A 14,451-nucleotide genomic window follows, 5' to 3' on the forward strand; every position below is an offset into this window, starting at 1 on the left:
TCCTGACTGGCCTCCCACATTCTACCCTATGTAAACTAGAGGTGATCCAAAACTCAGCTGCCCGCTCCCTCAATCACCCCTGTGCTCGCTGACCGACATTGGCTTCTGGTTCAGCAACACTTCAGTTTCAAAATTCTCATTCTTATTTTCTAATCTCTCCATGGCCTTGCCCCTCCCTATCTCTGTAATCTCCTCCAGCCCCACAACCCACGAGATGTCTGCGCTCCTGTAATTCTGCCCTCGTGCATCCCTGCTTATAATCGCTCAACCATTGGTGGTCGTGCCTTCTGTTACCTAGGCCCCAAGCTGTGGAACTTGCTGCCTCAACCAGCCTGCCTCTCTATCGCTCTTTCCTTCTTCAAGATGCTCCTTAAAACAAACCTCTTTGACCAAGCCTTTGGTCACCTGCGCTAATTTCTACTTATACGGCTCGATTTCAAATTTTATCACATAATACTACTGTGAAGCGCATTGGGACGTTTCACTACCTAAAAGGCGCTATATAAATACAAGTTGTTGTTGTTGTTGTTGTTGAGACACTCTTGAGTTTGAAAGGCGCTATATAAATACAAGTTCTTTATTATGAGTAGCCTCTGACTGACATTCATTGAATATCGAATGATCACCATTACCTGCATTCAATCCCCTCCACCTGATTGTCCTCAAGGTGATCCAATACACCCAGGCACAATACAGGGAAATCGAGCCCAATATATCCTTCCAGTTGTGGTAGTGGTTCCAAACCCTTCATGTACAGAGACACTGCTGTTCTCCAACTCTCTGATTCAATTGATTTACCTTATATTATACTCCTTACCACAGATGGTATCCAGATGTTGAGCACCAAAGATGGCTTACTCTATCAGGCCTTCTGTGACATGACCACCAATGGCGGTGGTTGGACTCTTGTCGCAAGCGTCCACGAGAACAACATGTACGGGAAATGCACCACTGGGGACCGCTGGTCCAGCCAACAAGGGAATGATGCTCGACGTCCGGCAGGAGACGGGTCATGGTCCAACAGTGTAACATTTGGTTCAACAGAGGGAGCGACAAGTGACGATTTGAAGGTGATGAACTTTTGTGACATGTCTTTGCTTAAAAGAATGCATGGTTTGTCGTGACTGGGGCTAATGGAGCACTGACCAGAGCTGAGGCAATTAAGACAAATGTGCAAAGAAGGAGAAGTCTAACTGGAGGAGCTGAGTGTAGCTTGTAATTAAAGAGAAAGGACATCTACTGAACTGCCCCGTTCAATTTGCAGCCGTGTGAGGGAAGATATTGTGGTATCTTGCCTTTTGTTGCCTGGTTGATTGATGGTTGACAGATATTGTGCAGAGAAGTCCCTCCTATTTGACTCCGTGAGATGACGATGTGATTGGTGAGTGCTGCCCTCAGCCCACTCTGCCTGCTAAATAACCAGAATGGGACTTCCTCATGTTCTAACACTGGACTTAGGAGTCTTCTGAAGAAGATCAAGGCTCGCAAATTATTAACGAATTGTGTTTATGATCAATTGAAGGTAGAAGACAAATTGAACCCCTCCTGGGAGTTAGTAATAAGTAAAGTTTCATAAGAACCACTTGCTGTTCACACTATTAACAAGTTGAATGGGGAAGAGTTATCCTTGTACCAATATCTAATTTGCTGATGATAGCTAGCTGTGTGAGCAAGTGGCAAATCCAAGTGAGATTGACAATTAAATGGGTGGGCTAAGGGAGGGCAGGGGGGTTTTAATGTTGACATTATTAGGACTAGAAATTTGGTAGTTTAGTGCCACCCGTTAGTGCCTGGTTGGGGCGCTAACGGAACACGAAGGGGTTAGCGACCGGACGCGGCGAATGCAGCAATGCCCATGAACTTCAGTGCTGGTTTAGCGCTGGTGCTAACCCGTAGTGCCTGGGCCTCTAGTGCCTCACTGATCATCATGTCATAAAGTGCGCTACGCTCCGTTATCGTCCCGGATGTAAAATTAACTCTCGCCCCCTGCTGTAACGCCTCATGTCGACAACCCCAGGAAGAGGAGGCATTGTGTACATGGCTGGCCAATTGGGGAGTGGTAATTTAAGGGAAAGTTTTCCAGTTAGCGCAACCTTTATTATTTTCACCAGTCTGGTCACTGCGCAAAGCTTTTCATGTTTAACCAGTGCAAGATATCCAAGGCCTCCACTGTGTGAGTGTTTGGGGCTGTAATGGCAGTCGCGCAGGTCACCTTGAAAAACAGAACTGCCAACAATGAGCTTGTGCAGCATCACTGATCCTGCCCTTTACGCGAGGGAAGCAGCCTCTCATGCCGTTACCAATGTGCTCAAAATTGTTCTGCGCTTTGCCGCTTCCACCTCACTCTCGGACCTTGGCACACTAAGAGAAGTGGTTAGAGCTTGATTTCGTGCTCCACTTCCCTCTTGGAGCGCTAAAGCTGAATATCGTTGGTGGAGAGAATGATTAGTGCCTGCCGCTACTTTTCCAACTTTCCAACCGGGGCGTTACCGAATATCTAGGCCAAGGTTCTACAAACTGGAACAGGAAACACAGAGCACAGGCAAGGTGAAGGGAAGTGAATGAACAAAGGAGAAATATACCTGGTCATCATTACTGATCACTGACTGAAAGGACCCTTCATGGACAGGAATGAATGTAACTATAAGCTGGAACATGTTTTCTAACCTGTGTAGATCACTAGACTGCACATCGGGGGAGTTATGGGGAACTCGTCCTTAAAAAGGAAATTGGTTTTAGGCACTGGAGCGCGTGAGGGCAGAATGACCAGCATGATGCCGGAATTTAGGAGTCAGTGACGAGAGATTCACAGAAAGTAATTCGTTTTCATTGGGCAAAAGAAATGCGGAAGGATTAAAATTGTTCAAATGTTTAGGGGAATGAATCAGTTGGATGCTCAGTTAACTTAGATCCTGTACACGAGACCTGGGGAAAAGGACAAAATGAATAAAGACTCAGCGAAACTGAAGCTTGGAGGAATATCAAAGCCCCCACCACCAGCATAGTGCAGGCAGTACAGAGAAGAGCATCAGTGCAAACACCACTAAGGCAGCTCATATTGGCTGCCCTATTGTTTTGCCACCAACTGTACAAAAGAATCACAAGATCGATAAATAGCAATGAGTCCATTTGTCCTGATTTTAGATCATCAATCCAGAAAGTAAAAAGTTACACTCCTCTCATCGCACCACATCCAAATCATTCTAAGGTAATCCCTACATTACCCTACCCAGATATCCATTCCATTACGTTAATCGCTCTTTTTGAAGGAGTGCTTCCTCACATGAGTCTTAAATTTCCCGTTTTTCTAATTTGAAGCTCTGTCATTCTGTTTAGTTTGAAGCGATGCTCCAGGTTTATCTTTTCCACACCGTTTCTGATTTTCCCCTCCTTCCTGTTCTGTTATAGCCAGGGCATTTCCAGCAATGGCTTCTCTTCCCAGCCCTGCACCATTGCCTTCAGAGTCCCTGAAAGATCCATCCTTGGCCCACTCCTCTTCCACATCTGCATGCTGCCTCTTGACAATATCATGGGCAGACATGGAGTCAGCTTCCATGTGTAATCATCAAGTGCACAGCCAGCATAAGGGCCCTGCACGCTGAATGTTGACACACTCCTAGAAGGTGCCTAGTAACTTGGTCACTTGAGTGGCATACATCTTCCCTCATGTTCCACTTTGCAATGTACATCCCTTTACACTACTTGTTTGTAGGAGAATGCTGCACATAACAAAAGGCAATGTATGCAGACTGGAAAGGGCCACCAATGCTCTGACCATTAACTTCATAAGCAAAGGACCATGCAGATTCTGGATAGGAAGCAGGTGTGGTTAGAGGTCTCCCCTTAACCTGCGGCTTTTATATTTGATTTTCATTTCTTCCTTCCTTATTCACTCATTCATTCACTTCGCACATACAGGCAGGCATTGCAGCATTTCACACTGCCATGCAACTAAGGGGCAGTGCTACACCTTATTGCACACTTGTTGTACAATCGCTTACAACACCAGTCAGGTGCATCAATTGTACTCTTGTTACCTCCTCTCACTTATTGTGAAATTGGGTCTTTAATGAGCCTGAGATGCTCTTGGATTGCATTATCAAACATGTAAGAACATGAAGATAAGAACATAAGAACTAGGAAGAGGAGTAGGCTATACGGCCCCTCGAGCCTGCTCCGTCATTCAATAAGATCAAGGCTGATCTGATCATGGACTCAGCTCCACTTCATGGCCTGCACCCCATAACTCCTTATCCCCTTATCGCTCAAGAAACTGTCTATTTCTATCTTAAATTTATTCATTGTCCCAGCTTCCACAGCTCTCCAAGGCAACAAATTCCACCAATTTACAAAGCTCTGAGAGAAGAAATTCCTCCTCATCTCTATTTTAAATGTGCGGCTCCTTAGTTTAAGATCATGCCCTCTGGTTCTAGTCTCCCACCTCAGTGGAAACATCCTCCCTGTATCCACCTTGTCAAGCCTCCTCATAATACGTTTCGATAAGATCATCTCTCATTCTTCTGAACTCCAATGAGTAGAGGCCCTACCTATTCAACCTTTCCTCATAAGTCAACCCTCTCATCCCCGGAATCAACCGAGTGAACCTTCTCTAAACTGCTTCCAAAGCAAGTACATTGTTTTGTAAATATGGAAAACAAATCTGCACACAGTATTCCGGGTGTGGCCTCACCAATACCTTGAATAACTGTAGAAGAATTCCCTGCTTTTATACTCCATCCCCTTTGCAATAAAGTGCAAGATACCATTGGCCTTCCTGATCACTTGCTGTACCTGCATCCTATCCTTTTGTGTTTCATGCACGAGTACCCCTGGGTCCCGCTGTACTGCAGCACTTCGCAATCTTTCTCCATTTAAATATTACCTTGCTCTTTGATTTTTTTCTGCCAAAGTGCATGACTTCACACTTTCCAACATTATAATTCATCTGCCAAATTTTTGCCCACTCACTTAGACTGTCGATGTCCTTTAGCAGATTTTTTGTGTTCTCCTCACACATTGCTTTTCCTCCCATCTTTGTCTCGTCAGCAAACTTGGCTACGTTACACTCCATCCCTTCTTCCAAGTCGTTAATATAGATTGTAAATAATTGGGGTTCCAGCACTGTAGTTACTGGTTGCCAATCAGTGAATGAACCATTTGTCCTGCCTCTCTGTTTTCTGTTAGTTAGCCAATCCTCTATCCATGCTAATATATTACCCCCAAACCCGTGAACTTTTATCTTGTGCAGTAACCTTTTAAGTGGCACCTTGTCAAATGCCTTCTGGAAGTCCAAATACACCACATCCACTGGTTCCCCTTTATCCACCCTGTTTGTTACATCCTCAAAGAACTCCAGCAAATTTATCAAACATGACCTCCCCTTCATAAACCCATGCTGACTCTGCCTGACCGAATTTTGCTTATCCAAATGTCCTGCTACTGCTTCTTTAATAATGGACTCCAACATTTTCCCAACCACAGATGTTAGGCTAACTCGTCTATAGTTCCCTGCTTTGTGTCTGCTCTCTTTTTTAATTAGGGGCGTTACATTTGCAGTTTTCCAATTTGCTGGGACCTCCCCAGAACCCAGGGAATTTAGGTAAATTACAATCAATGCATCCACAAACCCTGCCGCTACTTCTCTTAAGACCCTGGGATGCAAGCCATCAGGTCCAGGGGATTTTTATCTGCCATTATTTTTATCCCATTGAGTACCACCTCCTTAGTGATTGTGATTGTGTTAAGTTCCTCCCCCCCTATCGCCCCTTGACTATCCACTGTTGGAATATTGTTAGTGTCCTCTACTGTAAAGACTGATACAAAATATTTGTTCAGAGTTTCTGCCATCTCCATGTTCCCCATTACTAGTTCCCCGGTCTCATCCTCTAAGGGACCAACATTTACTTTAGCCACTCTTTTACTTTTTATATACCTATAGAAACTCTTGCTATCTGTTTTTATATTTTGTGCTAGTTTACTTTCATCGTCTATCTTCTCTTTCTTAATCATTTTTTTAATCGTCCTTTGCTGGCTTTTAAAAGCTTCCCAGATTTTTGTCCTCCCAGTAGTTTTGGTCACTTTGTATGCCCTTGTTTTTAATTGTAAGGGGCACTCTGTAGGACTCAGCATTCCACAGTGTATTGAGCCAGCATACAATGAGCAGCAATGCTACGGGCTCCAAAAACCATGTTATCAACTCCATACTGTGCAGCTGGATCTGATTCTTAGAGAGGTCACTCTCAGTAACACATGCTTTTTGATGCTCCTGAACTCTGCTTGCAATCGTCCTTACAAACTCTGTCTGCTTCCAAACAGAACCCGGGTTACTATGACATCATGGCCTCAGACATATCCGTGTGGCACGTGCCCAACGACACGCCCAGAACGAGCTGGAGACATGCGGCAATCCTCCGCTATCACACCCAGACCAAGTTCCTGCATCAGTACGGGGGGAATCTGTTCGAGCTTTACAAGGTGAGTGTTCCAGCATTGTCTAAAGTGCAGTGTGACATTTGAAAATGATGTAGAGTTTCCGCTTTGGGTGCAGTTGTGAATTTGCCCCGAAACGCACTCAAAATTGTGCTGGTTAGGTTAAAGTTCAAGTCTCTGATAATATTCATCTGCACAATCACAAAATTAAAACATAGAAATATAGAAACATAGAAATTTACATCGCAGAAAGAGGCCATTTCGGCCCATTGTGTCCACTCCGGCCGACAAAGAGCCGCACAGCCCTTGATCAGCAGCCCCAAAGGTTACATATAAACCTCTGAACAATGACGGAAAGGCAACGAGCACCCAGCCCAACCAGTCCGCCTCACACAACTGCGACGCCCCTTATACTGAACCATTCTACAGTCCACCCCAACCTCCTGGGAGAGGCAAAAACCAGATAAAAACCCAGGCCAATTTACATAGAAACATAGAAAATAGGTGCAGGAGCAGGGTATTCGGCCCTTCGAACCTGCACCACCATTCCATATGATCATGGCTGATCATGCGACTTCAGTACCCCACTCCTGCCTTCTCTCCATAGCTGATCCGTTTAGCCGTAAGGGCCATCTAACTCCCTTTTGAATATATCCAACGAACTGGACTCAACAACTTTCTGTGGTAGAGAATTCCATAGGTTCATAATTCTCTGGGTGAAAATGTTTCTCCTCATCACGGTCCTATATGGCTTAACCTTATCCTTAGACTGTGACCCTTGGTTCTGGACTTCCCCAACTGCCACTTCCCGACCCGACATCCCAGGAGGAGCCCAGGGAGGACTTCTCTGCCAACGATCTTGGGGGTGGGATCATGACAGAAGTAGGGCCGCATGGTAGAGCCGGGCCATTCGCCATACCCCATGCAGTCGATGGACTGGCCGTTGATGGCAACCAGCCGGACGAGGACGGGGACTTGGTGGTCGGTGCGGGAGAGGATGTAGAGTTCATCGCCAGTGAGGCGATTGATCTCCTTGTTCCTGCCGCTGAGTCCCCCCTCATTCCTGACAAGGAACTCTGGGATTATTTGGCGGAATGCCAGGGTCACCGCAATAGAGCCCAGCTGGCCCTGGACAAATAGTCCGAGCTGGCGCTGCTCATCAGGTCCGTCCGCACCATTGTCAAAACCATGGGCGCGGACAGGACCTTACCAAAAAAAGGTAGTCTTGAGCTGCGCCGGCTCAAAACATTCCTCACTGGTTTGCTGAGGGAGTGGAGGTCAGTACACATGAAGATGACAATAGCCAGCCTCAACATCAACGGCAGCAGAGAGGCACGCCGTAGATTTAACAATTTTTCGCTCCTACAGGTGGGGAAATATGCAGTGTGCTTCCTGCAAGAAACCCACACCATTCCAGGAGACGAGGCTACGTGGCTCCTGGAATGGCAAGGAGAGGTCCACATGAGCCACCTCACTGCCACTTCTTGTGGGGTGGCTATCTTGCTGGCCCCACATTTTTAGCCGGAGATCTTGGGGGTCGAGGAGCCTGTGCCAGGCCGCTTGCTGCATGTCATGGTTCACCTGGGGGACGGCCGCTCCATTTAGTGAACGTGTACGCCCCCCCAGCCCTGTCCGCAGCAAGTGCGCTTCTTCGAAGAAGTTTCCACTCCTCTAGGCTCTATCGACACTGGCGACTGCATTGCCCTCGAGGGATTTTTACTGCACCCTCGAGGCGAGGGACCGCTCCGGTGCCCCGCAGAGCATGACCGCGATGGAGAAGTTGAGGGACCTGGTCGGGTCCTTCAACTTGGTGGACATCTGGCGAAATCTCCATCCCGACTCCAGCGCCTTCACTTGGGTGAGGCCTGGAAGAGGATGGTCCAGAATCGACCGCCTGCACATATCCCGGGCATATGTATGCTGCATTCCAGCGACTTCCATGCGGCCGGCGCTGTGCTCGGACCACCACCTGGTGTGGGCGGAGCTTGCTTCACTCTGCGCGTGGGTGGGGTCCACGTACTGGCATTTTAACAACCTGCTGCTGGAGGACGAGTGGCTCCAGGATTTGTTCCGTCGCTTCTGGGCCGACTGGAAAAGGAAGCACGGGGGCTACCCCTCCTTGAGGTTATGGTGGGACGAGGACAAGGCTCACGTTCGTATCTTCTGTCAAGAATATGCGAAGGGGTCGACCAAGAGGCGGGAGGCCAGGGTGGGACGTCTGAAGATGGAGGTGCTCGACCTGGAGTCCCGTCTCGGTCAAGTCGTTGAGGACCCGGCCCTGTGGTGGTGCATAAAGTGAAGAAGGCCGCGCTGAAGCACCTTCAACTTGTCAGGTCCCGAGGCGCATTCGTGAGGTTGCGGATCCAGTTCCTCCAGGACCTGCACCACAGCTCCCCGTTCTTCTACTCACTGGAAAAAAGACAGGGGGTCCGTAAGCAGCTCTTGGCGCTGCTGGCTGACGACGGATCTCTGGTCTCGGATCTGGAGGGCATCAGTAACAGGGCCCACGACTACTACAGGACTCTGTTCTCTCCTGATCCGCCCAGTGAGGAAGCGCATAGAGTTTTGTGGAAGGACCTGATGAAGGTCGGCCCTGAGGGTGCCGAAAATCTGGACACTCCTCTAAGCCTATCGGAGCTGACCGGTGCCCTCGACCAGCTCGCGAGGGGAAAGTTCCCGGGGCTGAACGGGCTGAGCGTGGAGTTCCACAGGGGCTTCTAGGACTTCCTTGAGGGGCGACAATGCATGGGTCCTGGGGGAAAGTCTGGCGCAGGGCAATCATCGTCCTGCTGCCTAAAAGGGCGATCTCTGCCTACTTAAGAAATGGCGCCTGGTCTCCCTCCTCAGCACAGATTATAAATTTTTGCCACGGCTATATCTGCTTGCTTTGGTGCCGTGCTGGACCACATGATCCACCTCGATCAGTCCTACATGGTCCCGGGCCGGATAATCCACGGCAACACCCATCTGGTCTGGGATCTGGTCCACCATTCCCAGGAGGCTGGTCTGTCGGTCGCCTTCCTTTCCCTGGACCAGGAGAAGGCGTTTGACAGGATCATGAGTATCTGTTCGGAACTCTGCGCACTTTTGGGTTTGGGATGCATTTCGTCGCCCGGATCCGACTTTTGTATGCCACTGTGGAGTGTTTGATTAAGGTTAACGGGTCTTTGACGGCGCCCCTTCACTTTGCGAGAAGTGTGCCCCAGCGATGCCCCATGTCCGGCCAGTTATATGCCATATGCATGGAACCTCTTGCGGAAGAGGTTGACGGGACTGGCTCTGCAAGGGCCAGGCGTGGAGATCGTCCTCTCGGCTTACGCTGATGACATGCTCCTCAAGGTCGAGGACCCCATTGACCTGTGGAGATGCGTGAGTGCCAGGAGATTTACTCGGCTACATCCTCCGCCAGGATCAACTGGGAGAAATGTTCCGGACTCCTGCTGGGTCAGTAGCGGGTGGACTCCCTACGGGAGGAGCTCAGGCCTTTTGCCTGGAGCATGACCCATCTCCTCTATCTGGGAGTCTACCTTAGCCCTGACGAGGAAGCCTGGCCGGCGAGCTGGCAAGAGCTGGAGGCTAAATTTGCCGCTCACCTAGGACGCTGGACAGGACTGCTCCGAGTGCTCTGTAACAGGGGTTGAGCGCTAGTCATAAACCAGCTGTTGGCCGCTATGCTGTGCTACCAGTTGGTCACTTGGACCCCTCTCCCTGAGTTTGTGACCAAGATACAGAAAAAGCTGGTGGACTTCTTCTGGAACAACAGGAAGCACTGGGTCTGTGCTGCAGTTCTGAGTCTCCTGCTGAGGGAGGGCGGTTCGGCGTTGGTGTGCGTGAGCATCCAGGCTGCGACTTTCTGTCTTCAGATACCTGTACGTCGAGCACCCTCCTAGATGGTGTTCGCTGACAACGTCTTTCTTCTGCCAACAGTACTGCCTTAATTATGACACGCTGCTCCTGTTTGTGAGCCTGGGGGGACACCAGGACTGCCATGTGGGGGCTGCCTGTCTTTTACCAAGAACTCATCAGGGTCTGGAACAGAGACGCCACCAAATGCAATTCTGCCCCATCTGGAGTGGTGGCTGTCCTTCGGAAGCCGCTGCTCAGGAATCCGTACCTCCACGACCGCGGTTTTAGGTGGCAGGCGGACGAGAGGGCTGTGGTTGGCGAGGTGACCAGGGTCAGGGACCTGCTCGATGTAGGAGGAGCGGGCTGGATGTCGCCAGAGGAGCTGGCATGGTGCCTATCCTGGGGCAACGTCCAGCGCACGGCCAATGCCATCGAGTCGCTAAAAACAGCACTGGGCCCTGACTCCGTTAGGTGTGTCGAGGATGCTCAAGCACTTGGGGCAATTCCATCCAAACTGACCCCCGTCTGGACAGAGTTCCCCATCGGCGCCAGGCCCCAAAACCTCCCTCGGGAGCTGGTGCCTCACAACTTGAGCCTCCTCCGGGAAATCCCCTCCGTGCCTTTCAGTTCTGCACGGAGGGGATGCCTGTACAGGCTGCTCTTGCACACTCTCCACTTTGCCTCGTCTGTTGTCTGGACACGCCATGGCACACCATCTTGCCATCCGGAGGAGGCGGGGTCCCCAATTGAGTGCTCTCTACGCGGGAGTACTCCCTTTATTTATTGGGGACTTGGCCTGGAGGGTGTTGGACGGAGCAGTCCTGAGCAATTGGTTTTTAAATCGGTTCACGGACTCCCAGGCCGCCTGTAATTTCTGCGGTCTACAAGAGTCCGTGTTCCATGCTTATGTTGAGTGTATGAGGTTGCAGCCCCTCTTCCATAACTTGAATGGGCTACTGCTCAAATTCCGGCTGCACTTTAGTCCCACGCTCCTGTGCGGAGGGGAGCGTGCAGGTCGGAAGGCCACCTCGTGGGATTGCTCCTGGGCATGGCCAAGGTGGCCATCAACCGGTCCAGGCAGCGGGCGGTCGAGGGGGTCGTTCAGCCCAACTGCCTGCCTCTCTTCCGCGGTTACATCCAAGCCAGGATGTCCCTGGAGATGGAGCACATGGTGTCCACCCGTACACTCGCGGCCTTCCGCATGAGGTGGGCGCCAGAGGGACTGGAGTGCATCATCACTCCCGGCAACCAAATATTAATTTGATTTAAGTCGCTGTCCAAAGTTTATTTTGTTTAATGTGTCAGTTTTAGTGCCCCATTTAAGGAGGGGGCACGTGATTTACAGATCAACTTGAAATAGTTGTAGAGTTGTTACATTGTAAGTGTCTTAGCCAGTCACGTGATGTCCACAAGATTCAATAAAACCCCAGTCAGTTCAGTCTAGGTCAGCCATGATGAGGCATGCACTTGTGAGCCTAATGGATGAATTGGTAAAGTGCAGTATGATTGTTAAACCTTGGTTATGAATTCTTAAGCCAAGAACCAATGAAGCAAATACATTACAGTAGGCAAACGTGGTAGGCACAACAAGCACCCACAGACAATATTGGGATACATAATCAGTTACTCTGTTTCAGGAAGAGTTGACTGAGGGATAAATTTTGGCCGGGACACTGGGAGAACTACCCTGCTTTTCTTTGAATAGAGCCTTGGGATCCGCTACATCCTCCAGGACTGGCAAAAAAAGGCTTTGGTTTAACATCTTATCCAAATGATGCCCCTCCAACAATGCAACATGCCCTCAGTACTGCACTGAAGTAGCAGCCTGGATCATGCAGTCAAGTCCCTGCAGTAAAGCTTGAATCTACAATGTTCTGACTGAGAGATAAGAATATTACCACTGCGCCAGGCTGATAATCTGGAATTGTGTTGGCAGGGTTCCAATAGAGCAGGTGGTGAGCTTTTCATGGAAGAGATGAGTTTGAAAAGCGTTGGGTCGGAAGATGTTGGGGGTTGTGGGGGAAAAGAACTGCAAAGTTAGGAGGAGGACTGGAAGAAGTGGGCGCAGGGAGAGGAGGGGGCATAGAGGGACGAGACGGCCAAGCGGATGGTCTTTCAATGTGTGGACAATATGTTCTATTTCAGCGTTACCCTGTAGAATACAACAAAGGGAAATGCCCAGGTGATAACGGACCTTTCACTCCCATCAACTATGACTTCGGCGATGGTCAGAAGATACGCAATTTTTACGGGCCTTCTGTTCGAGGTAAGTGCAATGTGCAGGGGTTTAAGTGAATTACTCTATTCTAATATTCAAGCTTCAAGAGCATTGTCTTCTGAAACAAAAACATAGATTTCTGGTCGGTGGAATCAGTCCATTTGCCGTGGAGAAGTCAGGCAAGGGCCATGAAACTGCTTACTGATCTGTAGTAGGTATTGCAAAGCAGCTCTTGAATGAGCAGAGGCTGTATCTAAAAGAAAGAACTTGCATTTATTTTGCATTTCTGCATCTTCAGAACATCCTAAAGTATTTCACAGCTGATAATTCAAACTTTTTGAAATATTGTTTTGTGAGCAAAAGCAGCAGCTAAGTTGAACACAGCAAAGTCCCACATACAGCAAGGAAGTTATGCTGAACCTTCATAAATCACTGGTCAGGCCCCAACTGGAATAATGTGGCCAATTCTGGGCACTGTACTTTCGGAAGGATGTCAAGGCCTTGGAGAGGGTGCAGAGGAGGTTTACTAGAATGGTACCTGGGCTGAAACACTTCAGTTAAGTGGAGAGACTAGAGAAATTGGGGTTGTTCTCCGTAGAGCAGAGAAGGTTAAGGGAGATTTGATAGCAGTGTTCAAACTCATGAAGGGTTATAAATAAGGAGAAACTGTTTCCAGGAGCAGAAGGGTTGGTAACCAGAGGGCACAGATTGAAGGTAATTGGCAAAAGAATCAGAGGCGATATGAAGACTTTATTTTTTACGCAGTGAGTTGTGATGTTCTGGAATGCACTGCCTGAAAGGTGGAGGAAGCAGATTCAATAATAATCTTCAAAATGGAATTGGATAAATATTGGAAGGTGAACATTTGCTGGCCAATGGGGAAACAGCAGCGGGGTGGGACTAATTGGAGAGCTCTTTCAAAGAGCCGGCGTAAGTGCGATGGGGCGATTGGCCTCCTGTATCATTCTATGATTCTAAACAATGACTAAAGGATAAATCCTGGCCAGGACACCAGGGGGGAGAAATTGACAAACCCCGAAAACGTGCCTGGGGATTTCAGTGTGTGATTAACCCGCACCTGTTCAATGTGTTGCAGGCAGCACGGTAAGTTGGTGCCTGATGCTCTTTTATATGATCACTGCATGCAGCCAGCACGAACCCCACTGTTCATTGGCTGCACATATCAGCAGGGGCCCGATATCTCGAGTGGCCAATGCTATTTAAAGGCTGCCTGCACCTCTTAAAGGGGAGGTGCATTGTGGCTGCAAGAAGTGGTGGGATTATTTTAAAGGTTATCTGGGCTGTGATACTTGAGCAATGGCTAAACATGTGAGAGAGTGAGCACAAAGGTTTTCAGAAAATGCACTGGAGGTCTTGGTAGATGTGGTGGAAAGAAGGAGAGATCTCCTATATCTGCAGGGGGCAGCAGGTCTCCAGACATGTGCTCAGGAGGCAGTGGAAACAAGTAGTGTCAGAGGTCAATGCCAGGAGTGTGGCTCCAAGAACATAATGCAGTGCAGGCAGAAGGTTAACAATCTCATACAAGTCATCAAGGTGAGTGAGTTCATCTTCAAATGGCAGATCCCAACAACTGCACCACTAACTTCATCAACTGCTCAATTCACTATACCCCTATCGCTCATCTCTCTATCATCGAGCACTCAATCCTAAAATCCTGATGCATTACCTCATCCTCATACACTTAGCACTGTTGCAAGTCTCGCACCAACAACTGACAGCTCACACACACTGGCATCTACTCAACCAAGTTTTAACCTCTATTGAAGAGACAGTGCTGACCATTATGGGAAGGGGCATCACTGAGGCCATGGCCACTGGAGGGACTGGAGGGATTGGCGATGAGGGTATCTACATACTCAATCCTCCTGCTCTCATTCAACTTCACCCTCATCCCACAATCTCTTCTGACTCACAAGCTGCAGAGAGTGTAAGCACAC

At 48.8% G+C, this 14,451-nt stretch overlaps 1 protein-coding gene across 1 annotated transcript in view; it reads left to right on the forward strand.

The window, feature by feature from the left end:
• The window catches only part of LOC139262248 (intelectin-1a-like), a 43,246-nt gene that overhangs the window by 22,852 nt on the left and 5,943 nt on the right, over nt 1–14,451 (forward strand). The window contains exons 5-7 of the mRNA XM_070877392.1: nt 823–1,070; nt 6,316–6,474; nt 12,421–12,541. Of these exons, the coding sequence (XP_070733493.1) occupies nt 823–1,070; nt 6,316–6,474; nt 12,421–12,541 (528 nt within the window). The remainder of the gene's footprint in view (nt 1–822; nt 1,071–6,315; nt 6,475–12,420; nt 12,542–14,451) is intronic.

This window comes from Pristiophorus japonicus, chromosome 4 (assembly GCF_044704955.1).
Source record: "Pristiophorus japonicus isolate sPriJap1 chromosome 4, sPriJap1.hap1, whole genome shotgun sequence".
NCBI lineage: Eukaryota > Metazoa > Chordata > Chondrichthyes > Pristiophoridae > Pristiophorus > Pristiophorus japonicus.